Source organism: Epinephelus fuscoguttatus, linkage group LG17, assembly GCF_011397635.1.
Source record: "Epinephelus fuscoguttatus linkage group LG17, E.fuscoguttatus.final_Chr_v1".
Classification (NCBI taxonomy): domain Eukaryota; kingdom Metazoa; phylum Chordata; class Actinopteri; order Perciformes; family Serranidae; genus Epinephelus; species Epinephelus fuscoguttatus.
The window spans coordinates 2,295,587-2,322,579 of NC_064768.1; the positions used below are offsets into that span (position 1 = coordinate 2,295,587).

The window sequence follows — 26,993 nt, forward strand, 5'->3', positions numbered from 1 at the left end:
ATCCAAGCAATGATCCATCAGGTCAATGTTGCGGAGGAGGACAGAGACTTCCTGCGGTTTTTGTGGTGGCTGCAGGGCGATCTGACTCAGGAGCCGGCTGAGTTTTGTATGACTGTCCATCTGTTTGGTGCCGTGTCCTCACCAAGTTGTGCCAGCTTTGCTTTGAGGAAAACGGCAGATGACAATGAGTCTGACTTTCCAGCTGCAGTGGTGCAAACAGTCAATGAGAATTTTTATGTCGATGACTGTTTGAAGAGCTTGCCCTCAGAAGAGGAGGCAGTCGCCATGGTTCAAGCTCTCACTGAAATCTGCCAAAGGGGAGGCTTCACTCTGACAAAGTGGATTAGTAATAGCCGGGTAGTACTGCAAACCATTGAAGAGGAGCACAGAGCTAAGGATTGGAGAGAATTAGATCTGGATAGAGAAGAGCTTCCAGTTGAAAGAGCTCTTGGGCTACAATGGTGTGTGGAGTCAGACACATTTAAATTCAAAATGATGGTGAAAGAACAACCACAGAGCAGGCGAGGAATGTTGTCCATAATCAGTTCAGTTTACGATCCCCTGGGTTTCCTTGCGCCAGTAACGCTGCCAGCCAAAGTCATGTTGCAAGAGCTCTGTTGGAGGCGTTGTGGATGGGATGACAACATACCTGCAGATATTGGGCATCAGTGGACAAGGTGGCTGGAAGACCTGAAAGGGTTGGCATTATTCAAAGTTGAGAGATGCATTAAGCCCAAAGACTTTGGACAGCCCATCAAGGCGCAGCTGCATAACTTTTCTGATGCTAGTCAGGATGGATTTGGCACCGTCACTTACCTCAGGATTGAAAACAGCGAGAGCAGGGTCTATGTTTCTTTCTTGCTTGGTAAAGCAAGAGTCACCCCTTTAAAACCAGTAACCATTCCCCGTCTGGAGCTTACAGCTGCTGTTCTGGCCGTGCGCGTTGATCAGGCTTTGAGAGCAGAGTTGGAGCTGCCACTGGATCAATCAACTTTCTGGACGGACAGTACTGCAGTGCTCAAGTACATAAAGAACAAGGACAGGCGTTTCCACACATTTGTGGCAAATAGGGTGTCAACCATCAGAGATGCAACTCATGTCTCTCAGTGGAGGTATATAAATACCAAAGATAACCCTGCTGACTATGCCTCCAGAGGTATGAAAGTTGGAGATCTGCTGAATGGTTGTAGTTGGATTGAGAGCCCGAAGTTTCTCTTTGACCCAGAAAAGGATTGGCCTTCAGACATCACAGAGGTCACAATTGCAGATGATGATTTAGAGGTCAAGAGGGGTGCTATGGTAAATACAATCATTACTCAGGACTCTTCTAATGCTACAGATCAGCTAATGTCATACTTTTCAGATTGGAGGAAACTTAAAGTGGCAGTTGCGTGGTTTCTCAAGTGGAAGAAGACTCTTCTGCAGTTGAAACAAAGGAGAAAGGAATTGCATGCTCTTGAGCTCCACGGAAAGGATGCAGATGGACCATCCATTAATGCTTCACTGGAGATGGAGAGGGCCAAAAGAGCCAATGGAAGTCAGGTGTTGTAAGTTGAAGATCTACTGGATGCTGAAATGGCCATCATTCGGTACAGTCAACAAAAAAGGTTCAAGGAAGAAATTGCTGCCCTATCAGCTGGAAAATCTGTGTCAAGAAACAGCTCTATTCACAAACTGGATCCACATTTGGAGGATGGATTTCTGAGAGTAGGAGGACGATTGAGTAAGGCAGCTTTGCCAGAAGAAATCAAGCATCCACTCATTTTGTCAAAGGATCAATACATCTCCACACTCATATTGAGGCATATTCACCAACAAGTGGGCCACAGTGGAAGAAATCACACGCTGTCAAAGCTGCGCAATAAGTTTTGGATAACAAATTCCAATGCAGCTGTGAGGAAAATCATATCGCAGTGCTGCTTCTGCAGGCGGTATAAGGGAAGGGTAGGTGAGCAAAAAATGGCGGACCTACCAAAGGAAAGGCTTCATCCTGATCTCCCTCCCTTTACAAATGTCGGAGTAGATTACTTCGGGCCTTTAGAAGTAAAGAGGGGTCGGAGTCTCTGTAAGCGTTATGGTGTTATCTTTACCTGTCTTGCAAGCAGAGCTGTTCATTTGGAAGTAGCTCCATCCTTGGATACTGACGCATGTATTAACGCTTTACGAAGGTTCATCAGTCGAAGAGGACAAGTATCCAGTATGCGTTCAGATAATGGAACAAACTTTGTGGGAGCAGAGAAAGAGCTGAGAGAGGCGCTGGCATCATTAAATCACAACCAGATACAGGGAGTCCTGTCGCAAGATGGCATCCAGTGGAGCTTTAACCCACCTTCAGCATCACATCATGGTGGTGTCTGGGAACGTGTCATTCAGATGGTGAGGAAAGTTCTGACTTCTGTGTTACATCTGCAGACTCTGGATGATAATGGACTCCATACAGTTTTGTGTGAGGTTGAGTCTATTTTGAATGGCCGCCCCCTCACCAAGCTCTCAAATGATCCCAGTGACCTCGAGTCTCTCACTCCAAACCACATTCTCCTCATGAAAGGTAAACCAGTCATGTCACCTGGACTGTTTAACAAGGAGGATGTGTATGTGAAAAGGAGATGGAGACAGGTCCAATACATTGCAGATTTGTTTTGGAAAAGATGGGTACAGGAATACCTCCCCCTGCTCCAAGAACGCCAGAAATGGAATCAATAAAGGAGAAATTTTATTTCTGGAGACATCGTTGTTGTAATGGATTCTGCTGCTCCACGTGGATCTTGGCTTCTGGGTAGAGTTTTGGAAACTTTCCCTGACAAAAAAGGATTGGTACGCTCTGTGCGTCTCAAGACAAAGACAAACATCTTGGACAGACCTGTCACTAAGCTTTGCCTGTTGCAGGAGGCCACAAGCAGTTAGTGGTGAGATATAGCGACCTCTGAGTTGAACAAGGTTATGTTTACAAATTTTGGGGTTTGGTTCACTTTGTATGCATGTCACTTAAATTATGGCTCTATTGGTTTATATTTGAAGGTAATTGTAATGTCAGCCGCCATTCAATTAGGGGCCGGCGTGTTAGAGCCATTTTTTGTATTTGTGTCCAATGATGTGTGGGTCACTGGTTTCCACAGTAGGTGGCGTGTAAACAATGGTGTCTGTGAAGGTATAAGTAGAGGAAGAGTTAATTACTCTACAGGTGTGCTGCTTACCGGGAGAAGCACACAGTTTTTTGACCGCCGTTTAGTGGCCTAACTTTGAGCCTTTTGTTTGTTTTACATACAAGTTATAATGTTGTAAGTGTGTGCAGACCAACAAAGGCTATATTGTTAAGTGGACCGATAAAATAAATACACGAATAAACGATTTACGTTTCAGCAATTGCATGGAGGCTGATTCATTCAATGGAGCCGGCACAGACGACGCGTCAATTAGGCTACAAGTCCTGGTAGCAGCCCCTCAGTGGCTTAGGTTTTTTGTTTTGTAGAAATCAAGTCATTACACACTTTTTCAGCATCTATATTTACATTTAGTCTCAGGACAACTATATTTTAAACAACATTTTTTTGTGTTTTATCCATTGACTGATTGAACCTCCGTTGGCAGGCCCGTCGCTGCTTTCGTGGTAGTGTAGTTGGGTTAGCTAGCAACAGGAGCAGCCTCCTTCGTTGGTTGTTAGGTTGAGCAGCTGGATATGCCATATATAAAGCATAACTGATCTGAGTAAAGGCAGGAGAGGAAATCTGAGTATATAAACGATTGGTTCTTCAGTTGGCAGTTACACCTAGATAAAGCTACTGAAGACCAGCAAAATCACTGTTTGTTTTCATTTATTCTTTCAGGTGGGTAAATGTCACCTAAGCACCTTCAGATTTTATCAGTAGTGTACCCTAAATAGATAATTTGTTTATATAGTCTGCATTGTGCTTTGTGATATTGTTTGGGGGAACTGTTACATAAGGTAACTGCATACGAGTGGATGCAACAATCACTAATGCTAGTGTTACAGCCATTTATCTACACATGTGTTTATTTTTGTTGTAAAACTTTTGTACTGTGTGGCACTGTGGCAACTTCCGGTGGAAGTTCATTTAGTCAGCCAGGTTAATGAGGCCAGGTGTGCGTGAGTAGAGGCAAACAGTTTTTTGACCATGGCTGAGGCACGGCTGAGGTGTCGGCAGACAGGAGCAGTATACGATAATAGGCTACCAAATTGCTACAAAGCAAGGTGGTGTACCTTCTTGTGCTTAAATATATGTAAGAAATAAATGGAGCAAAGCAACGGGAAAACGTCTGGACATTGTTTGTGAGAGCCAAGCCTGGCGCGCGTCAATTCATTGCACCGACACGCACCTGCAGTAAGTGACAGTGGAAAGACACTTACAGCTAGTGTAGTTCCTCAGGGATTTAAGCCGTTAATACTTTCATTTTGACAATCTAACCTGTGACAACACATTAGCTAAGGTTGTAAGGACTGTAACTGTTGGTAGCTGTTGTTGATTTTGTTTAAATATGTTGAATTATAATTTTATGGGTTACTGTTTGTCGGACGATTGAGCTAAGCTAACTAATGCTAACGTCAGCTGTCACTTGTTGCCATAGCAACAGTAAACATTCACATACAGGCTAAGTGCATAGTGCAGAATTAAGCTTCATTGTAAATATAGTTAAGATACATTGTATTTAATACAGGATGTGGGATTTTGGTAGTTAGTAAACTTTTAGAAAATAGCTATTTATCGTCGCTCTGACGTCAAACAATGGAGACAGGTAATAAAATACTGCGGTTATGCTATCTACATGCAACCGCTGGCACTGGAGTCTTCCAAAAACTTCACCCTGGACTCTGGGGGCCCAAAAGTGCGGTTGTGTGTGGCCAAACAGCCAAATCACATAGAATAATACCCGGTTTCAGAAGTACATGGGTCCGTGTGGACTAGGCCTCGGTAAGTCAGTTCTTAACAGACAGGACAGCCATATGACTGCACATGCTGTTACAATCTGCTTCAGTCTTCAACGTTCCACGCCTTTGGTCGCATTCTTGGTATGTCAGATGATAACTGAAGTATTGTTCCTTTGCTTCTGTTGTATATTATTGCTACGTTTGATGTACAATATGATTATTTTAATGATTGATTGTTAGCTCACATGGCACCATCCTAGCATGTTTCAGTAAGCTAGTAGGCTACTCTTAATTCATATTGTGGTACATGTACGTTTATTTAAATATGTGAAAAAATCATTATACTGTACATACAGTACTTTGTACATTATCACGTTAGTGCATCACATTATTTTGCAAATATTAGCTACACTTTATGTTAGCTACACCTTATGTTAGCTACTCTGCCGGCTGCTATAGCCAGGTGTAGTTTATTTTCTGTTATTATTTACCCCATTATCATTGTATGGTGATTGTGACGCATCTACTCAATATGTAATGTATTTTGGCGATTGTGCTTGTTTTTCAGTTTCACCCTTTCTCTGTCAATAAACTGACATTCCACGATCTCAGTCTCCAGTACTTGATGGAGGAAGGTGTTTAGCTGCTTGTCATTTTGCACAGGGTTACATGCATGTGGGACAAGACAATACCCATCCCTAATATTGACTGTTTTCATTTGGTGCAATATCAGTTTAAGATACTTAAACGTAACAAAAATGTATTCTTTTAGTTTAGTTTTACCTGCAGCAAAGGGTGTAAAAACAGGCCGTATATGCAGCAATTTATAAATAATTCTATTTTTGTTAGCAACATAATAACATCAGATAAAACATACAAAATAGTTGTGGCAACACTTGAAATATATACAAGAAAGGTGGATTCAGGGAAGCACTTAATTTAAAAACACAAGGAAATCAATATTTAAATTCAATATTTTACACACTGCAGATGACCTGATGAGGCTCGTCTTCCCCAAAATCCCCATCCCAAAAGATCTGGCATCCTAGTATGAGAGACCCTCAAAGGAGGAATTGGTTGCCTTACACACCTCTTATTTCAGCCAAGGGGCAGCTGGAGGCCAATGCAGCGACCAGCTGGATCAGGAAACTCCTGGCGTATCTGGAGTACAACACAGGATGGGATGGACACCTGAATAGAAAGAATTGGACACTATTAGTGTTGCAGATAAAACGCTGCTGTGTTTATATCAATATATCTATCTATTGTATATTAGTTAATACATTTTTTAGTTTCTGTTTTTTACATTTGCTAAAAATAAAGGGTAACACTTCATAAGTCATCCCGCGTTTTAGAGTGTATCTCTCGCCCACTTTCCCGGGAGTTAGCATATAACTCCCGGGAACTTACATGTACTTTCCCAGGAGTTAGAGCATAACTCCTCCCAGTCACTTACCACATACTTCCCGGGAGTTAGAGTATCCCTCGTGGTCACTTACCACATACTTTCCGGGAGTTAGAGTATCCCTCGCAGTCACTTGGCACATACTTTCCCGGGAGTTTCCCGAAACTTATGGTTTCATTTCCTCATATGAATCTGTATGAAGTGCAATAAAAACAAATGCTTTTGCCCTTTGCTCATGGCAGCTGATTCAGTCACTTTTATGTAGCCTATGTGTCATCAGGCAATTTCACCCACATTCCAGGGTTTTAACATTTATGTTTTGTTTACATTTCATTGAATGAGTTTGAATATGAATATGTCAAGAAATGGGTCTATATTCTGCGAATTGCCTAATTAACGGGCAGGCTGGAGTACAAAGCAAACTTAGCTCTCTCAAGTGCCTAGGCATAGAATCCTAATCAGCTGCTTAGGATGTAAAGTTCTTTTATCACTGTGAGTTCATACAAATTGTGTATAGTTTATCTCCAGCGCTGCAGAAGAATTCTTCAGTTACAGGGTAGTGAACCTTTATCATTGTTTCGTATAAAAAAATACTGCCAACAATCTGAGTGCCAAGAAATCATTATGCAAACCCCACAGCTTAGCTATGAATAGAATAATTGCATTGGCCAGTAGATGTCAGTATGGAATTCCTGCTAATATCAAATAATGATCACATCTGGTTATTCTTTTCATATACAAAAAAATCTTAAATAGAAATTATTTGACTTAATATAGCCTGTCCAAACAGGCAGCAATCAATCAAGTTGCATTTCTTAAACATTTACCTTACATATTTCTTGCAGGAACTGCTTAAAACAAAATACAAAGCATTTCATGTTGCTGCACTAGTTTTTCAGATTTTAACTGTAAGTAGTCCCTAATTCATATCTGCTTGCCTTTCCTGTCCCACAGAGTAATAATTTAGATGCAACCGAATATATAGTTGTGTATTTCAGATCAACGTTGTGTTTGAGTGTCTGACTTCTCTCAACCAATTTAAGCGTTAAGCATGCAAATTAGTCAGTTGCATCACAAGTTCAATATATATATAGTATTTTAGTATGTAACATATACTGAGGTGATATCAAACACAACATAAGGTTCTGTTGCAATGATATGTTATGTGTAAAGATGTAGGACCTACCGATGTCTTCTTATGATATAATAAAATACCAAAAGCTCTATGACTGACTGTAAGAATGTAATACAGTAGCTGATAGCATATGTTCTACTGCAGATAATGTACTTGGATGCAGCAACAAATAACAAGGCTTCAACTGCATTCTCATTCTTCCTGAGATCAACCCAGTTTCATGGCCTACCATCTAGGTAATTATTCTGACAAAAACACATGTTGAGAGAAGTGGCATTTATTTATTTATTTATTATATAGTAGCAACAAAATATTTTATTCCCTCTACTAAAGTTAAAGTAAACCTTTTTAAATGTCATTAAAATTTATTTTCATCTTAAGGTAAGGGGGGATCAGGGTGCTGAGAACGTGGACATCGCACACTTCGTGTTTGCCACACGGGGAACTGGAAGACAAAGCTTTATCTCAGGAAAGAGCGTTCATAATCAGAGGTTCGTAGTTTTTCATTCTTGAAATTTTTGACTGCATAATTATTTGTAGTTACAGTAGTTTTGTTATTTTAATGAAAGCAAAAATAGCTTTGTAAATCCAAGTCAAGCAATTAAAATTTCATTCTAGGATTGAGAGACTTTGGTACGACGTCTGGGTTGCGGTCACTAGCAAGTACCACGACGTTCTTCACTCTCTGGAGGAAGATGGCCTACTAGACATCTCTGATGTGGTCCACCTCTTTGGTGTGCACTACATCTTTGTCCCCCGACTACGAGCAGACCTTGACACCTTCACTGAAGGATGGAATAATCATCCTCTGCGGACAGAGGGAGGTCTCACTGCTGAACAGCTGTGGTGTATGGGACATCTACAAGATCTAGATGAAGTGGAGAAACTTGAGGTACACCATAATAAACGTAGTTCACATAAAACATTTTAAAAACAGTTGAGTTGCAAGGGTAGACAGATGTGTTTTCATCAACAAACCATAGTGACTTTGAGTTCCATTGCATCAAGTGATGAGGCATATCTGACAGAGGTACATAGTTAAAAATAGCTGTTCTACAACCAATAGTCTGAATATTAGTTATAAAAACTTTTGAGTAAACAAACACATTTTTGTAATATTTGTGCATTTATTTTTGAAACACACATACAAAAAATCCACCATAACAATATTTTAAGTACAAAGTCTTAACTTAATTTTACTCCGTTTGAACTGTTTTTCTGAATTTGTAGGATCTTCAAGACCCAGGGATTGACTGGGAGAGTGCCATGCTACAAGAAGACTCTCACAGTACAGTTGTGGTTCCTGAAATTGTGTGCCCACTGGATGACAAAGTTCTAGAAGAACTTCAGAGAGCTGTTGATCCTCTGGAACATTCTCAGTCACATGGTCGTGACTTGTACACACGATTCTTGCGCTGTGTGTCAAGCCAACAATGACACTGAAATATTGAAATATGAACTGAGCTGGTTACAACATTGCAAAGCTCTTTTCCCTAAAACATCCCCTCAAATTTATTAATGGACAAGCAAGCAAAAAAAGGAAAGGGGAGGGGCATTTAAAGGAGTTTTGTCAGCCAGAACATATGACTGAAATAACAAAATGTTCAACCAGTAGTAACGTTGCAGAATTCACAGAATGAGACTGACATCTAGAAGAACATAGATTTTAGAGATGATGGAAACAAAACTACCAGTCTCTATTCACTGAGGAACACAAAACATTGTGGAGCCCTCTTGCTTTAATTTGAGTAGAGCTGGTAGTATTAGACTCCACCACCGTATCTAACTGCTTCACTCATGATTCTTCTAAAGTCATCATAAGTGCCAAGATGCTGTACTGGAAAAGTCACAGTCTGAGTACATGCACTCACAGTCGGGTAACACACTGAGTGATCACCTTGCTGCTCTCTGCATTCATGGTTAAAGTTGCATGTTATTTTGAAGCATCTCTTTTCATCAGGGAGGATGGGGATGTGGGATTGCCCCGTCATCCACTGGAGCACATGTTGCACTGCAAGAGGCCCTGTGTCACCAGCTGCACTGTCTGTCTCCTCACCTGTGATGGATATATTAATGTTTCAAATAACACAGATTAAGAAGAGCAATTTAAAGTCATTGTCTTTAAAATAGTTATAGTATTTCAAAACATTTATATGTGCTTGGTACAACAAAATCAGTAAAACACTGAAATGACATTATGTGTGTGCTTGGTATAAGTACAGTATATAGTACCTGACATTTCGATCTCCTGCAAGAAATCTTGTAAGAAGTTGATTATCTTCCTCTCAGTTCTCTCCTAGATGTCCCCTTTTCACTGAATTGCGACTGGCAGTTCATCATTATGAAGTCAGCATTAGGCTATAAAGAGAGTGAATGCAGATTCAGTTCTTGTATATTCAAACTCAGGCTATGACTGAAACACACACACACACACACACACACACACACACACACACACACACACACACACACACAAACAGAGCAAAGTGAATGTCTGTACTTTCTGTGTAGAAAGTGGCAGTTAAAATTGTTACCTTTATGATCTTCCCTGGAACAAACAGGGGATGGCAAGCGTCAGGGTTTGTAGCCATATGGTTCACCAGGCCATACAGTTCCATGCCCTTTGAAGAAAAGCACATAAAAAATCAAAACTGTTGCAAAGTAAACATTTTTGCATGAAAAATATTTAAAATGTTATTCATTGAAAACTTACCGAATTATGTTTTCTTTACTGTCCAGTTTGATCTGCCTTGTGTATCCACAGCTTACAATTTCATCAGCCAACAACATCAGAGACTCAGCATCTGCAGAATTTTCAACCTGAAAATGTGCAACATAAAATAGAGAATACAATATGTGGTACAACATTATAAATCTAATTCAGATCTAACAATACTAAACAGAATGCTGACCCTGCTGATGAGCAGACAGGATTCTAGATCAGTCACATCCTCCTGAGACAGAGTGTTTAAGTCCACCTCTCCTGTGCAGAGGAAGTTGTAGCACCTCAAAAAAGCAGGGGGTGAACCACCTTGTGCGAAGCTGACTACCATTATTTCACCAACAGTTCTGTGAGCAACATAGAAAAAGTTTGAGTAAAAGAAAAAAAACTCTTTTCCATATATGATTAGTGTGCAAAAATGTGTATGTTACCAACCTAAAGTTCTCATTATCAACATCTGTCAAAGAGTACTTGGTATTTTTAACCTGGTTCCCAGCTCCTTCAAAAAATCTCTTTTCAGTACCTGAAACCATATCTTAGACAGAAAAGCAATACCAAGGTTTAGATAATCCATTGGGTTTGTTTCATATCAGAACAAACAGTTAAATGACCAACTTACCAGTCAGAAACTCTTTCCTAAGCGCTCCTGTATCAATGCCTGCCTCTCCTATATAGACCACATTAAGAGCACTGGCAGGAGATGCAGCTTTTTTCCTTTTCCACTGGAGAATGCCTCTGTCTGGAAGGTCTTCTCTGTCCACACACAATTTAAACTCTGTACTGGTGTCAACTTGTTGTTCAATGAAGCACAATACATCTTCCGTACTTGAGGAAAAGAGAAAATAAAAAGTCCCAAATTACTTTCTAAAATATTTGTATACATTACTGCCATATAATGGTGTCATTAAGCAATACGCTGAACAGTGTTTTGAAAGAAAGGGTAATGAGATGACATGTGCTTACACAAAACTGCACCATGTGCTGTGTTTTTAATTGTCAGTTAAAATGATTTGAGAGAACGTGATGGCTAAATGTTGTGGAAGACACAAAAGCATATGTGTATATCTGTGGTTCTTAACCTTTTTGGTATCAAGGACCTGCAAACTGAAACACATCAGGCCATGAACCTGTATTTTTTGATGAATTGGTCTCAGGGATCGTCATCAGATCAGATTTAATTATTCCATAACTGTCTATACTATAGACTGTAGATTAACAGGGAAGAGTGAAAACTATGAACAGAATAGTCATCCTTACACATTCTCTCATTGGGATAATTTCTAGTCAATGACATATTAGTCAAGTTAAAATATTCCCCATTTCAGACCCCAGGTTGACAACCACTGGTGTAAATGATGGTGCACATCATTTATTCTGTATTTGATATAAACTCATGCAAAGACCATCCTAATAAAACGTACCTTTTTGGTTTGAGTCACTGTACATTCAAAGCTGTCACTTAAGTCACTGTAAATTCAAACAATTTGCAATTTGTTAATTGTTAATTGCAATGGCAAGTAATTGTGGGAAAAAAAAACGTAAACAGAAGAGAGCAGATTACCTCTCTCCCCACAGACTGGCATGGACTGTTATCTCATCGTCTGTGAATTCTTTGGTGCAAATTGGACAAACTGCCTGAAATTTGAAACAAAGTTTCCTTACATTACAGAGAGCCAAAACAAAAGATTACTGGTAAAAGGGGAAATAAAGTGATTTTGAATTTACCTTGTGCTTGTTCTCCACAACACATACATCAGAGGACTACAGATTCACAAAACAGTGATTTTAATTAACATTTAATATTTTCCTTGTCATTTTGTAAAGGCCATTTAACAAAATAACAATAAAAATGATCATAATAAAAATCTCACCTCATCGCCAGTGTCATCAGAGGACAGTCTTCCCTTGCATGTCTTAATGTGTACTGCGAGCATCTGCAAAGGCATCACTTCATTACACTTGAAGCATGTCTTCTTTGGCATTTTTGAAAATTGCTGTGAGTCGGGAGGCAGAGGAGACGTGTCTAATGTCTCCTGCACTGGTACGATGTAAAAAGTGGCTTTGCCACCTGCAGACACAGCTCGAAGAGCTTTGACAGAATACCCCTCTGCTTCTGGTGGAATGATAGTGAGCTTTCGTCGACCACTGCCACCTTTAAGAAAAATAGAGAAAAATGATTTGCTTTATTGTGGAAAAATTAAATTTTGTTAGTCTTTGTTAGTCTACCATCTCTAATGTTTACAGCCAGTGATCAAATGCACAATAAGGATTTATGTACATCATGAATAAATGAGAGTGGGATGTGATAAAGAGTGTATGCCCATTGTCCCTGTCAAATAAACAAACAAATAAATAAACTCAACAATACAATCTTAATCTTACAAACCTGTTACCTTATGCAATAGGCAACTGTTCTTTACTTATGAAGGGACTTGTCAGGGGAGGAGGGTGGCTGGTTGATTCTTATTTTATTAATTTATTTTATTTTGATCCCCCCTATGTTAATCACTTATTGATGCTGTTTTTGAAGTATGAATAAGTCAATACGTAATTTATTCCATTGAAATATCATTGATGTTTTATAGAAAAGTGATTTATCTTTTTATAAATGACAAAAGGCACATCTGCCTCATTTTTGTTGTGGTATCGTGATACTACTTAGAACCATGATATTTTTATTGGTATCATACAGTGGGTCCCAATATTGGTACCCTGACAACACTAATCTGGAGGGGGTTCATCTGCAAAAACTAATGAAAAACTAAACAACAATATTTGGTACTCGCCTCCCTAAAACTAGGCAGTACTTTCCACCTAAGTATATACTAACAAAAGAGACCGGGCTGGATTATGAAGTTTGCACTGTTTGCCCGTCCTTAGTCTGTAGCTTGGCACTCAAATGTTAATTCTTTAAAAACAGTTAGTTCAATGCTTCACAAGGTAACAATATTACCAGAAAGTAATACAAACACAAATCAAAGTGTCCCTGACAAACTGGTTCCACTGGTTGTCTTATTCAAGTTCAGTTTTATTCCTTCTGTTATAAACTGTTCAGTTTAGTTTTAATCCTTTATTGTGACAAATGCACTTTTTAAGTCACAAGTCAAGTGGAAAAGGTCGTCATGATAGTACTACCACACAGTGTGACGGTCAAGTGATGGAGATAGAGGAATGGATGGGCTCCTGTGGATAATAGGTGATCTTGATCCAACTCCTTGGGTCAAGGCAGAGATCAGGTTCATGGGTGGCTCACCATCTCTCTCGTCAGGTAGAATCTCAAATCCACACGTAATTTTCCATAGGATCTGGAAAACCTCACCTGTGTTTTATGTATAGTTTTTCTCAGCATGGAATACTTTATTCTGTCTTTACATTTCACATCATGAATTATTAGCCTTTTAATCCATAACTTGTGATTATTAAGCGTATTAATCAATTACAAATACTACGTATTTCCTTTTGAACTACAAAGTTAATGTTTTTAACCATTTGTTTAACATTTTTCAACTTCACTATGAATAACAAAATCATGTATGCTATTAACACACATATTTCGAAACTGTGGGCTACACCAGTGCACACACTATGTTACGCTTGACTATTCAATTCAATTTCAATTTTATTTAAAAGCCCAATATCACAAATCACAGTTTGCCTCACAGGGCTTTACAGCATATGACATCCCTCTGTCCTTATGACCCTCGCAGCGGATAAGGAAAAACTCCCCAAAAAACCCCTTTAACAGGGAAAAAAAACGGTAGAAACCTCAGGAAGAGCAACTGAGGAGGGATCCCTCTTCCAGGACGGACAGACGTGCAATAGATAGTCGTACAGAACAGATCAACATGATACATTAACAGTAATCCGTATGACACAATGAGAGAGAGAGAGAGAGAGAGAGAGAGAGAGAGAGAGAGAGAGAGAGAGAGAGAGAGAGAGAGAGATATGCAGGTAATGACAGTAGCTTACAACAACATTATTTAAAGTATTATAGTTCTGGCTACTGTGGTACAATATGTTGAAAGTATGTATTAATATCTGGCAGTATACATGTGTGACAATAGTCATATGTGTATAATAACAGTAGAAGTATGACTAATGACTAATGATGGCAGCAGCAGCAGGAGGCATCTGATAGGACCACGGCAGCAGCACAACCACACACGTCACGCTGTCCAGGCACCGCTGCAATATGAGTTCCGGAGAAGAAGCCGAGTTAGTGACGTCCAGAATGGTCGAGTTAGCAAGATGCAGTAATAGAATACGAGAGAGAGAGAGAGAGAGAGAGAGAGAGAGAAGGAGAGAAGGTGCCCGGTGTATTATAGGGGGGTCCTCCGGCAGACTAACTAGCCTAACTAGGGGCTGGTACAGGGCAAGCCTGAGCCAGCCCTAACTATAAGCTTTATCAAAGAGGAAAGTCTTAAGTCTAGTCTTAAATGTGGAGACGGTGTCTGCCTCCCAGACCGTAACAGGAAGATGATTCCACAGGAGAGGAGCCTGATAGCTGAAGGCTCTCCTCTACTTTTGGAGACTTTAGGGACGACAAGTAACCCTGCATTCTCAGAGCGCAGTGTTCTGGGTAATACGGCACTATGAGCTCTCTAAGATATGATGGAGCTTGACCATTTAGAGCTTTATAAGTTAACAGTAGGATTTTAAATTCAATTCTGGATTTTACAGGGAGCCAGTGCAGCGAAGCTAAAACAGGAGAAATATGATCTCGTTTCTTAGTTCCTGTTAGTACATGTGCTGCTGCATTCTGAATTAGCTGGAGAGCTTTTAAGGACTTACTAGAGCTACCTGATAATGGAGAGTTACAGTAATCCAGCCTTGAGGTAACAAAAGTGTGGACCAATTTTTCTGCATCTATTTGGGTCAGGATAGGCCTAATTTTTGCAATATTACACAGATAAAAAAATGCAGTCTGTGAGGTTTGTTTTAAATGAGAATTAAAAGACAAATCTTGATCAAATATTACTCCGAGGTTTCTTACGGTAGTGCTAGAGGCCAGAGCAATGCCATCTAGAGAAACTAGATAAAGAGTCTCTGAGTTGTTTGGGGCCAAGAACAATAACTTCAGTTTTGTCTGAATTTAACATCAGGAAATTGGTGCTCATCCAAGTTTTTATGTCTTTAAGGCAGTTATGGAGTTTAGTTAATTGATTACTTTCTTCTGGCTTCATCGATAAATACAACTGAGTGTCATCCGCATAACAATGGAAATTTATAGAGTGATTTCTAATGATGTTACCTAAAGGAAGCATATATAGAGTAAATAGGATTGGTCCGAGCACAGAACCTTGCAGAACTCCAAAACAAACTTTGGTACGTATGGATGATTCATTATGAACGTGAACAAACTGAAAACAATCAGATAAATAAGATTTAAACCAGCTCAGTGCAGAACCTTTTAGGCCGATTAAGTGATCCAGTCTCTGCAGTAGAATTTGATGGTCAGTTGTGTCAAACGCCGCACTAAGATCTAATAAAACAAGTACAGAGACAAGTCCTTTGTCCGAAGAAATCAGAAGGTCATTTGTAATTTTAACTAGTGCTGTCTCAGTGCTATGATGCACTCTAAATCCTGACTGAAATTCCTCAAATAAATTATTATCATGGAGAAAATCACACAGCTGGTCTGCGACTACTTTCTCAAGGATCTTTGACATAAAGGGAAGATTAGATATTGGTCTATAGTTGGCTAACACCTCTGGATCCAGGGTGGGCTTTTTTTACTAGAGATTTAATTACAGCTACCTTAAAAGACTGTGGTACATAGCCTGTTAATAAGGATATATTGATCATATCTAATATATGAGTGTTAACTAAAGGTAAGACCTCCTTAAGTAGCCTAGTTGGGATGGGGTCTAAGAGACACGTTGATGATTTAGATGAAGAAATCACTGCGTCAATTTTTGAAGAGAAATTGGGGAGAAGCAATCTAAAAATATATTAGGTTTTACAGCTGTGTTTGAGGTTAGATAGGTACTATCTGAGGACATGAGGTCATGAATTTTGCCTCTAATAGTTAGAATTTTGTCATTAAAAAAGCTCATAAAATCATTACTGCTAAGGGCTAAAGGAATACAAGGCTCAATAGAGCTTTGACTCTCAGTCAGCCTGGCTACAGTGCTGAAAAGAAACCTGGGGTTGTTCTTATTGTCTTCTATTAAAGCTGAGTAATAGTTTGCTCTGGCATTGCGGAGACCCCTCTTATAAGTTTTGAGACTGTCTGTCCAGATTAAACGAGATTCTTCCAGTTTGGTTAATCGCCAGTTCCTTTCAAATTTTCGCGGTATTTGTTTTAATTTACGGGTTTGAGAGTTATACCAAGGAGCGAACTTTCTTTGCTTTTTTAACTTCTTTTTAAGAGGAGCTACAGAGTCAAGTGTTGTTCGCAGCGAGCCTACGGCGCTATCGACAAAATGATCAAAGTTGGTACAGGAAACCTCTGTTACTAAGGGACTTGGTATTGAATTTAACAACGGAGTAATCTTTTCCTTAAATTTTGCGACAGCACTATCTGATAAACATCTAGTATAGTAACTGTTGCTGAGTGGCGTGTAATCGAGTAAAAAGAAATCAAAAGTAATCAGATAATGATCCGATAGCAAGGGATTCTGTGGAAAGACTTTTAGGTTATCAATTTCGATTCCATATGTCAGAACTAGATCGAGGGTATGGTTAAAACAATGAGTGGGTTCATGTACACCCTGACTGAAGCCAATGGAGTCTAATAATGAGATAAATGCGGTAGCCAGGGAGTCATTATCAACGTCGACATCAATGTTAAAATCGCCTACAATAATAACTTTATCTGATTTAAGAACTAAACTGGATAAAAACTCAGATACAAAAATTCAGATACAAATTCAGAATACGGGCCAGGAGCACAGTACACTATAACAAATAGAAGTGGCTGCGAGGTTTTCCAGGTCGGATGTATAAGACTAAGAACGAGGCTTTCAAATGAATTATAATCTAGTTTAGGTTTAGGGCTGATTAACAGACTAGAGTTAAAAATGGCTGCAACTCCCCCTCCTCAGCCGCTGCCTCAAGGAATGTGGGTATTATTATGACTGGGAGGAGTGGATTCATTTAGACTGACATATTCATCTGGACACAGCCAGGTTTCAGTGAGACTGAGTAAATCAATATGATTATCTGATATTAATTCGTTTACTAACACTGCTTTAGACGATAGAGACCTGATATTTAACAGTCCGCATTTAATTCTCCTGTTTTGTCTTTCTGTCACAGAAGAGGTTTTAATTTTTATGAGGTTGTTATGCACAACTCCTCTTTGTTTAATTTTAGATTTAAATAATTTAGGTGGTCGGGTGACAGACACCGTTTGTATAAAACTATGAAAACTATGGCTGGGTAACTGAACTAGAAGCTCAGAGAAGCATATAGGACTGCGACTCTCTGTCCTGGTCTCAACTCTGGGTTGTCAGCGATTTAAATTACTAATAAAGTTTGCCAGGTTCCTAGAAATGAGAGCAGCTCCATCCAAAGTGGAATGAATACCGTCTCTTCTAATAAGACCAGTTTTTCCCCAGAAAGTTTGCCAATGATTAACAAAACCCACATTGTTTGCTGGACACCACCTGGACAGCCAGCGATTAAATGATGACATGCAGCTAAACATGTCATCACTGGTCAGATTTGGGAGGGGTCCAGAGAAAACTATGGAGTCCGACATTGTTTTTGCGTATTCACACACCGAGGCAATATTAATTTTAGTGACCTCCAATTGGCGTAACCGTGTGTCATTGCCACCGACGTGAATAACAATCTTACTGAATCTACGTTTAGCTTTAGCCAGCAGTTTTAAATTTGATTCAGTGTCGCCCGCTCTGGCCCCAGGGATACATTTGACTATGGCCGCTGGTGTTGCTAACTTCACGTTTCTCAGAATAGAGCTGCCAATAACCAGAGTTTTGTCCTCAGCGGGTGTGTCGCTGAGTGGGGAAAAGTGGTTCGAAGCGTGAACAGGATGGTGGTGAGCCGTGGGCTTCGGCTTGGAGCTGTGCTTCTGGCGAACCGTAACCCAACCTCCCGGCTGAATGGGAGTTGCCGGAGGACAGTTAGCAGAGGCTAAGGCTATGCTATGTGGCTCCGCACCGGCTACAGGGGGCTGGCTAACTACCGCAGCTACTGAATGGTTTTCCATGGTGCAGAGCCGCGCTTCTAATTCACTAAGCCTCGCCTCCAACGCAGCAAATAAGCTGAACTTATTACAATTACCACTGTCGCTAAAGGAGACAGAGACATAACTGAACATCGTTAATCGTTAATAACATCCATAACCAACTGTAATGGTGCAAATGTATACAGTACACTACTAACACAAATACAAACGGCAACGACCTCGACGAAAAAACAACTGTGGCACTTTACAGTTACGAGTAGGTTGCAACGCCAAGTTAGTGTGGTATAGAGGGAAGCACACACTTTACACGGCGGCGGGCGCCTATATCATCTGCAGCACAAGCTAACATCGCTAGGTGTGTTAGCATTAACTCACCAAGACGTTGATAAACACGGTAAAACTCCCATCGCACAGGTCCTCGGTTCCTCCCTCACGTCTCCTGCGAGTATCTAGGAGTGTTAGCTTTGTGTTTACATCAACATTTCTCACCATAGACATTGTGTAATTTCACTCGTTCCTCTTTGTCATCTGCTCGTGTCATTCCTGAGGGGTATTCCAGGTAGGAGGTTCAACAAACTCTGAGTCTAACCCTGAACTCTGAGTTGTTTTAACCTGAGATGGGAAACTCTTGAGTTACTGGTTCCAGAACAGCTGATCTGAGTTAGTTCAGTCAACTCTGAGTATGTTCACTCTGAGTTAAACCGACAATAAAAAGCCATCATCAATGGAGCTCCGACTCCACGATTCACCATGGCAACAGGTAAATAAAAGACAGCGCCTCCATTTTAATCCAGTGGATGTAGAGATATTAATGCATGTGTAGCAGACGGTGCACGTTTATCTTTAAAAGAAGAGCCTGAGTCAGAGCGAGGAAAGTGTAAATAAGTTAACCATAAAGTTAATAAAAAAGTTTATTCATCATTTATCAGACTTACATTTCCTTAATGAAGATAAAGTGGTGGAATCTGACTGTGTATCAGGCTGTAGATACATTACATTATATAAATAATATATAATAATATATTTGTTCAGATTTAATCTGATGGGGAAAAACACAGGAGGCAGAAGATTTAAAACATATTGGCTAGGCTATAGATGAAAGACATAAAGACATGACTGTAAACTTACAGTCTGACCCAGTAATAATATGTTTGGTGGTTTGCACTTGAAAAGACGTTGAGGTTAAAATACAGTAGATTTTAAAATGTTGCACATCTATTTGTATCTTGACTCAACAGCATTCAGTGACTTTATTTCAGCTACAAATGTAGTAAATTTAAAGACAATGAAATACTGAACCATTGCTCACTCAGAAATATTAACATATAATCCCCAATATTAGGCTATAGGAATTATGTTCCATCAGTGCGACCAATGACATCAGTGATAGAGATCATTAGTCATTGATACTACGTGTCTAAAGCTTCATACCGATTTTTAAAATTTAAATAATTAGACCTACACATTATGTACAGTAAACATTTGGGAGCTGCTCTAACAGACTGACAGTCTGATCCTTGTGCACAGTGTTATAAACAATAATAAATATAAAAAGGACAGAGGTTTGATTCTGAGCTGAGGGTGAATTCTCGTTGTGTAATATTTGAATGTAAAGACAAAAACTGATGTCCAAAGAAATGATTGATGTGCAAAAATTCAGTAACTTAAGACAGTCCTGAGTAACAAACTAATATCCAGCAGGATTTAGACTGTGACAGACGGTAAATCTCCGCTAATTAACACGCTTCGATACAAGCTTTGACACGGACTGAATGAATGAGGAAATGAAACAGCGTGTAAGAGGGAGGAGACGGAGAAAAACTCAGGGTTTATTGAAGAAAACCTGCCAGCGAGCAGGTTATGTTCATAGAGTCTGTTACCATGGTGACTGACTCAGAGTTTCAGTTACCTCTCTTTCTGGAACGGATAACTCAGAGTTTCCCTCATCTCAGGGTTAACTTACTCTGAGTTTTCACATAACCCGCTTTCTGTAATACCCCCCTGGGCCTATGAGTACAAGCTCCTCGCTGAGAGGTGGGACTTTCTACCTTTAACCAATGGGAAGTGTGCACCTCCCTGTTTGACCAATGACAGCTGGTACTGACACCTTGTTTGATCAATAAGACTATGCCAGAGCGATGTAGTTAGATAGTAAGATGACAGGTAAAAACAAACAAACAAACAAACATTCAAGCAACTTGAAGACAACTGAGGGATGATACGGGAATATTGTAAGAAATGAACTCTACGTACAGAGAAAGTATACTGCACTCTCTATTCAAACTCATTCAATGAAATGTAAACAAAACATATATTAAAACCCTGGAGTGTGGGTGAAATTGCCTGATGACACATAGACTACATAAAAGTGACTGAATCAACTGCCATGAGCAGGGCAAAAGGAAGCAAGGAAAGTATATGTGGTAAATGACCGTGAGGGATACTCTAACTCCCGGGGAAGTATGTGGTAAGTGACCACGTCATTATACACTAACTCCCTGGAAAGTATGTGGTAAGTGACCGGGAGGAATTATGCTCTAACTCCCAGGAAAGTACATGTAAGTTCCCGGGAGTTATATGCTAACAAGAGATACACTCTAAAACACGGGCTGACTTATGAAGTGTTACCAAATAAAGTTCTTTTGACAAAAGACTTATTTGTCATTTCTATATAAGTGGGTTTTTAGATATAATGAAACCTTAGTGTTCGGAATTGAGTTTAGACAGTTGTATCTCATTACGTCATAAAAACATTCTCTTCTTCAGTTCTATCCCGTAAGGGTCCATAGTTATACCTGTAAATGTTGTGGATGTTCTTTGGGGTGATTCAAACAGTCAGGCTCAAGGCCTGGATGTTAGGGTGACTAAACAAGGGTGCTCATGAATAAAATGGGGATTAACTGAAATAGGTCAGCCTTTGTCAAATCATCATTTGGATTTTTAAGACAGTAAAAGTGGTAAGACATTTTTAAAAACAATTTTTTATTATTATGTTCTTTAGAACTAAATTAAACATGTAAATTCATGCTTGGTCTGAAACATGGCATAAAAGTGTTTCCTGCATGAAAATGTGCTATACAAAACTGTCTTTTGGGATTCTTTGACATGTTGACATGCAGCACTAGCTTCTCAGTTAGCCTGCCACGGAGCAGGCTAGTTCAGCAGTATATGCAGTGGCCATGTTAATGTAAAAATATGACCCCAATAGTCACATGGGAAACTGTATGAATTATGCAAATGTATGCAAATCAGCCCCCCCTGTACCATGTTTACTGGATTACCCAGTAGTCCCCATTTAGGGGTGTAAAAGCTAACAATGCTAAAGCTAAAGTTGATGATCACAAAGTTGGTCCCCATTCCACTTGGAAACCAGTGTGTGTGTGTGTGTCTGTGTGTGTCTGTGTGTGTCTGTGTCTGTGTCTGTGTGTCTGTGTGTGAGGGGGCGGTGATGATTCAGAAGTCAGATTTCTCACAGGAACAGCCACTTCACTAGAAGCAGAAGCACATCGCTGTTGGCCAGTGAGGAAAGATTTTTAGTTTTTTTTGTCTTCGGTAGGGATCTGAGGGGATCCACAGAGAAGCGTTTATCATTAATATTGGATATTGTATTTTCTGACTGTCACAATGTCCAGAGTTGCTAATCTGTCGAAGCTGCGACAAGAGAGGACAAGGGAGATCAACCTGAGGGTGAGTTGGCATTATACACTGGCATTGAATGTACCTTGTTGAGTGTAATACTGAAGACGTTAACATCAGGTGGTGGCATCTGACTGTTCAGGCTCTGCTAAACATACAATGTTTTCTTTGGACAGGTAAAAAAACAGATAAGATAATTACGAAGTTGTACCATGTCGATTTTTTTTCTTTTCCTCTTTGTTTTTTTCACTTCCCCCCTCTCTCTATGTCACTGTGTCATTGCCTGTTTTTACACTCAGCCATAAAACATTTCCTCTATTTGACACAGGGCCTACTCTTTACAACAGAAGAACAGGCCTCTCAGGCCCTGATATAGCTGCATTGGTTGCACATTAATGTAGGTGGTGGTGTGTATGTATGTTTGCTTGTACACAGTGTGCTTGCTCACTGGATATTTGACTATAGCAACTGTTGCCATAGAAATGGCAGTGGGTGTGTGTGTGATATTACTGCTTTCTTTGAGAATGTTGTAGGCCTAAAAAATGTGTATAAATAAATATATTTTGAAAAAAGTACTCAGGGCATATGGAAGGGTCACACAAAAAAGGTTGATTACATGATTTGCTAGGTTCACGAAGGTCATGAACTTTGCAGTTCTTGTGGGCCACCAGCTGCACACCATCTCCACCTTCCACCTGATCCTTTACTCTCTCTCTCCTCCATAACTTCGTCATTTCTCCTGGAGTTGCTCTCAGTCCTATTGCATTTATGATTGCTTTTATAATTTAATCAAATGTAAAGATAAGATACACTTTATTGATCCCCCAGAGGGGAAATTCAAATATCATATAATAGATGATAATAATAATCCAAAATCAATGTTTAATTATTACACCATTTGTTCTCTGAGCTTGATAAATAGATATGAAGACAAATCCCACCACTGCACTGTTCCTCCTGAGCTCTCCTTATGGAAGCCCCAGTAGTTGACTGTAATGAGTTTTTGCTCTAAGGTGCCTGTATACAATTGGCAATAACAATGACCAATTCAGTGCATGTCACACATATGTGACAACTGCGAGGATAGGGGTATGTCATACATGTGTGCACAAGCCTTATTAAACAGAGCCTTTCATGTAGCAAGCTAGCTAAATAACCTACTTCTGCACTGCAAAAGTATGTAAATTAAAGTATGTATTAAAACAGTCAAACAGCTAATGGAGCAATGGCCAAGCATCAGGGAGAGGGTGTCAAAAAGTACAAGAGGACTTACCAGGGCAGTTATATTGACCATGGCTTCATGGCTGTGTCATTTGCAGTGACATATTGATGAATGAAAAAATGAAACTGTAAGCTGACATGACACCAGACTACCAAACACCCTAAAATGGTGGAAAACCACAGAGTTTTTCCAGTGAAAATGGGAACTTGTGATGGCAACCAGGCCCAAGAGCTTAGAAAAGGTTTTCCAAGGACTGGAAGTGACCAAAAGGCAACAGATCTCCTTACTGCATACGCAAAATGCCACACAACATTCCAAAAATGCTGCCCAAAGGGCTTGAGGTAAAATGGCGGAAAATTGGACCTCAGGTGGCTGACAAATTTAAGATTGTACCACTGTCCAACAACATATTGTTGTTGGACAGTGGTGGACAGAATGTCTTTTATTCTATCCAGTTGGCTGAAAATACTACTGTGGCACAGGACGCAATACTAGTATACAAACTAGTTGGATGCTGCACGGATGGATGCCTTATATCGGGGAAAAAAAGAGCTTCAGTCGCTGTTTGAGGGAGAAGGAGCTCCACTGCAGTATTTTGCTGCATGATACAAGTACTGGTGAGCAAGTGTCTCTCTGACAAACTGAACAAAACCTTACAGGCTGTGGTAAAAATAGCAAGAGCTTGGCCACACACCATATGGACTTTTGGCAGCTGTGCAAGGAAGAGGCTCACAAGACACTGCAGACAGATACCAAAGTGTGTCCACTGTCTTAGGGTCTAGTGTTGGTGCTTTTTATTGATCTTCAAAATCAGATCAGGAAAAAGTACAGAAGATTTTTGCACTGCAAAAATTAAGTCTAGGAGAATAATTAGTGTCCTCAACAGACACATTAAGAAATACTTATACTAGTAATTTGTTTGACATGCCTTTCTCACATAATAGTTAAAAAAAAAGTCTAAAAAGGAGTTGGAAGCCAATCTACTCTTTCTCCCTCACTGAGAAATCTGCTTGCAGTGGGTTTCACTTTCACTTCCCACTTTCTTAAGCTCTGCTTGTTCAGGTAGACTGATGAAAGAGCAGTGTGCATAAAGTTGGCTAGAGTGAGTTTGTTGTGCACCAAAATTGGTGACTAGCAGACGTATCAGAATAGTATGTGTGGCTGGCATCTTTTTTTAATGTTGCTGGTTAGCTTGTTAGCTTGTAGGCCAACTTGCATTGGCTGACACTGCATTCGTGCTTGTGAAACATGCAATAATATTTGTTAAAGTGTGTTCACACCGGACCTGTTTTTTTTTGCGCTAGAGTTTACATACAAAGTCAATGCAAATGAGCGATTGAGCGTATATTCACCCGGGAGAAAAATCGCTCGGGCTCCAAGCGACAGCGACAGAGCGAGAGAGCGAAATTTTGCTTGTCGCTTGAGATGAGAAATCCCATCTGGAGCTGTATTTCGCTGGGTCCTGTTGCTTGCAGCTCAATGCTAATTGGCTGCCGTAATCCTGGAATCCTGGGGGGGTGCTTGATTGTAATGACATGTCAGCTTCATTAAAAGTATAGCTGCAAATTAAAAGCTACAATAGATGTAAAAACACACAGACACAATACAACTGTGATCGGTTCCCTAATTTAATTTTAATAATTTTTCAATCTTCTCGGCGCGGTCACTGTTGAGATTACATTCATTTTTTATTATTAACAAAGTGTTTTTTTTATTGATCGTATGAATGGTTTCGTCTTCAAATAAATATTTGGAAACGAAAATGTATGCTTTGGTGTACTTTTACAGAGTTTTGCAATATAGCCTACCTGTATGTATCAAAATGTATAATTTTCAGCCGCTGCTGCGGTCAGTGGTATAAATGCTCAGAAGTCTAGTGTGTTTCATTTTTGTAACTCAAAGGCTTCAGAAAACATACAAGACACATTTTTAGAAAAAGTCATAGGAAGAGAAGCTTGTAGGTTTTATCTAAACAGAGTTATTTGCATTATAAAAACCGTTGTGGCGGTTCTAGGACAAGTGCACTTACACTGATCACTTCCATAAAATAAAATGAGAAATTGGAGAAGATTGAAAAATTATTAAAATTAAATTAGGGAACTGATCACAGAAGCATTGTGTCTGTGTGTGTTTACATCTATTGTTGCTTTAATTTGCAGCTATACTTTTAATTAAGCTGACATGTCATGACAGTAAAGCACCACAGCCCCCCGAAATACCCTGATTGCTTCAATGACGTCATTAAAGCGAAAAAGGAAGTCTGTTGATTTCTGGCACATTGACGAGCAATTGCAACTGAGCGATATCAAAGGAGCGAACCAAGCGACAGCGAAAAAAAAAAAAAAGTCCAGTGTGAACACACCTTTAGTGGAAGGAAGTTCCAGAGTCCAGTTTACATTCAAAACCTCTTGGTCTGTACTGATAAGTCTCTGCACAGGAGATTTTAGGTTTCTTTCCTGGTGTTGTGCTCAAGTCTGTTCCCCTGTTGATATGTTTCCTGTTTTAGAGAGCGACCATATTGAACTTCGTATAAAACCCCCTTCCACTGCCCAAAACCCTGCTACCACAATAACTGGGTGAACATACTAATTCTAGCCCCTTAACCAGCAAGATGCAGCGATGCGCCACCACAAAGTACTGTCTACATCCGCTTAAGCATCGCTCCAACGTCAGTGTAAGAGATATAAAAAGAAAAAAACACAGTTAAGTTTTCACAGGCCTCCATGCTGTTTTCTACTGTTTACTAACTTGCAAAAGACAAAGACAAAAGACACATGGGTGATGGATCCATTTCTCACAAAAGAGGATGTGGGGTACCTCCAAGCTGAGGATGTGGTTATGGATATCAAGTCAAATTTTATCTTAAAGAGATTCTGTGCTGAACATGGATACAAGCAGGTTTGGCTAGTGAAGACTTGCACTTCACTTAACCTTCTCAAAACTTAGCCTATTTTATGGCCTCTGCTCGAAAATTGCATACCCATAATGAAATGAATATATCTCTGCAACCACAAGGTCTATTTGAATACTTTTGGTGTCATGGTAAAGGGATCCTATATCCTATATCTTTCATTTTTTGTTTCTGTAAATCCCTAATTATGTTTAGGATATACACATACAACTGTCCGTTTCGTTTTTTTCCTCTATTTCCCACTCCAAACTGACCAATACACAACTACTACATTTGAAACTGAGTTTCTATTCTGAGCTTTGGAGACCCGTATCTCCGTGACGGCTTGGCCGATTTGAGTGATTGACACCTCATTTAATTCGTTAGAGACAATAGAATGACGCTATACCCACCAAAACGAGATTGATAGCACTGTAAGCCAATCAGAGTCAGCAGAACGTGTTGTGGGGGAGATGTCGGCTGCTGTGAGTGGTCGTTAGGCCCGTTCGAGATGAACTGCGCCTTGCCTGGAAAGTAGACAAGAACAGGTGGCCGCAGCGGGGGGCGGTGACAAAAAGTCGGAGTCGGACAGTTTCCTGACAGTTTCCAGCAGCCTTCAGTCCATACAGGAAGTCACAGACACACTTACATCCTGTCTGGAATGATGTCAATTCATTAAAAAAGTGATCAGACTCATATATCAGTTTGTTTTCAGTCCCCAGTTGTTTTAATTATGATAGATTAATTTATTAAAATGCTTTACAGGTGATCTGTAGTTTATGTTCATGGTTTATCCTCCATTTGACATGAATTCTCCTATAAATCAGCATCATATCAGTTTGACCTGTCCCCTCAACTACACAGGCTAAATAAACTTTAATTTAATAATTAATAAACTGTTTGACTAAAGGACAAAAAATACAAGACAACAACTTTCATTAAA

At 39.8% G+C, this 26,993-nt stretch overlaps 1 protein-coding gene across 1 annotated transcript in view; it reads left to right on the top strand.

The window, feature by feature from the left end:
- Window positions 1-21,780: 21,780 nt before the first annotated feature.
- Window positions 21,781-26,993, top strand: part of LOC125904253 (rho guanine nucleotide exchange factor 2-like) — a 281,117-nt gene continuing 275,904 nt past the window's right edge. The window contains exon 1 of the mRNA XM_049601541.1: window positions 21,781-21,989. Coding sequence (XP_049457498.1) covers window positions 21,927-21,989 — 63 coding nt within the window. The 5' untranslated portion in view covers window positions 21,781-21,926. The remainder of the gene's footprint in view (window positions 21,990-26,993) is intronic.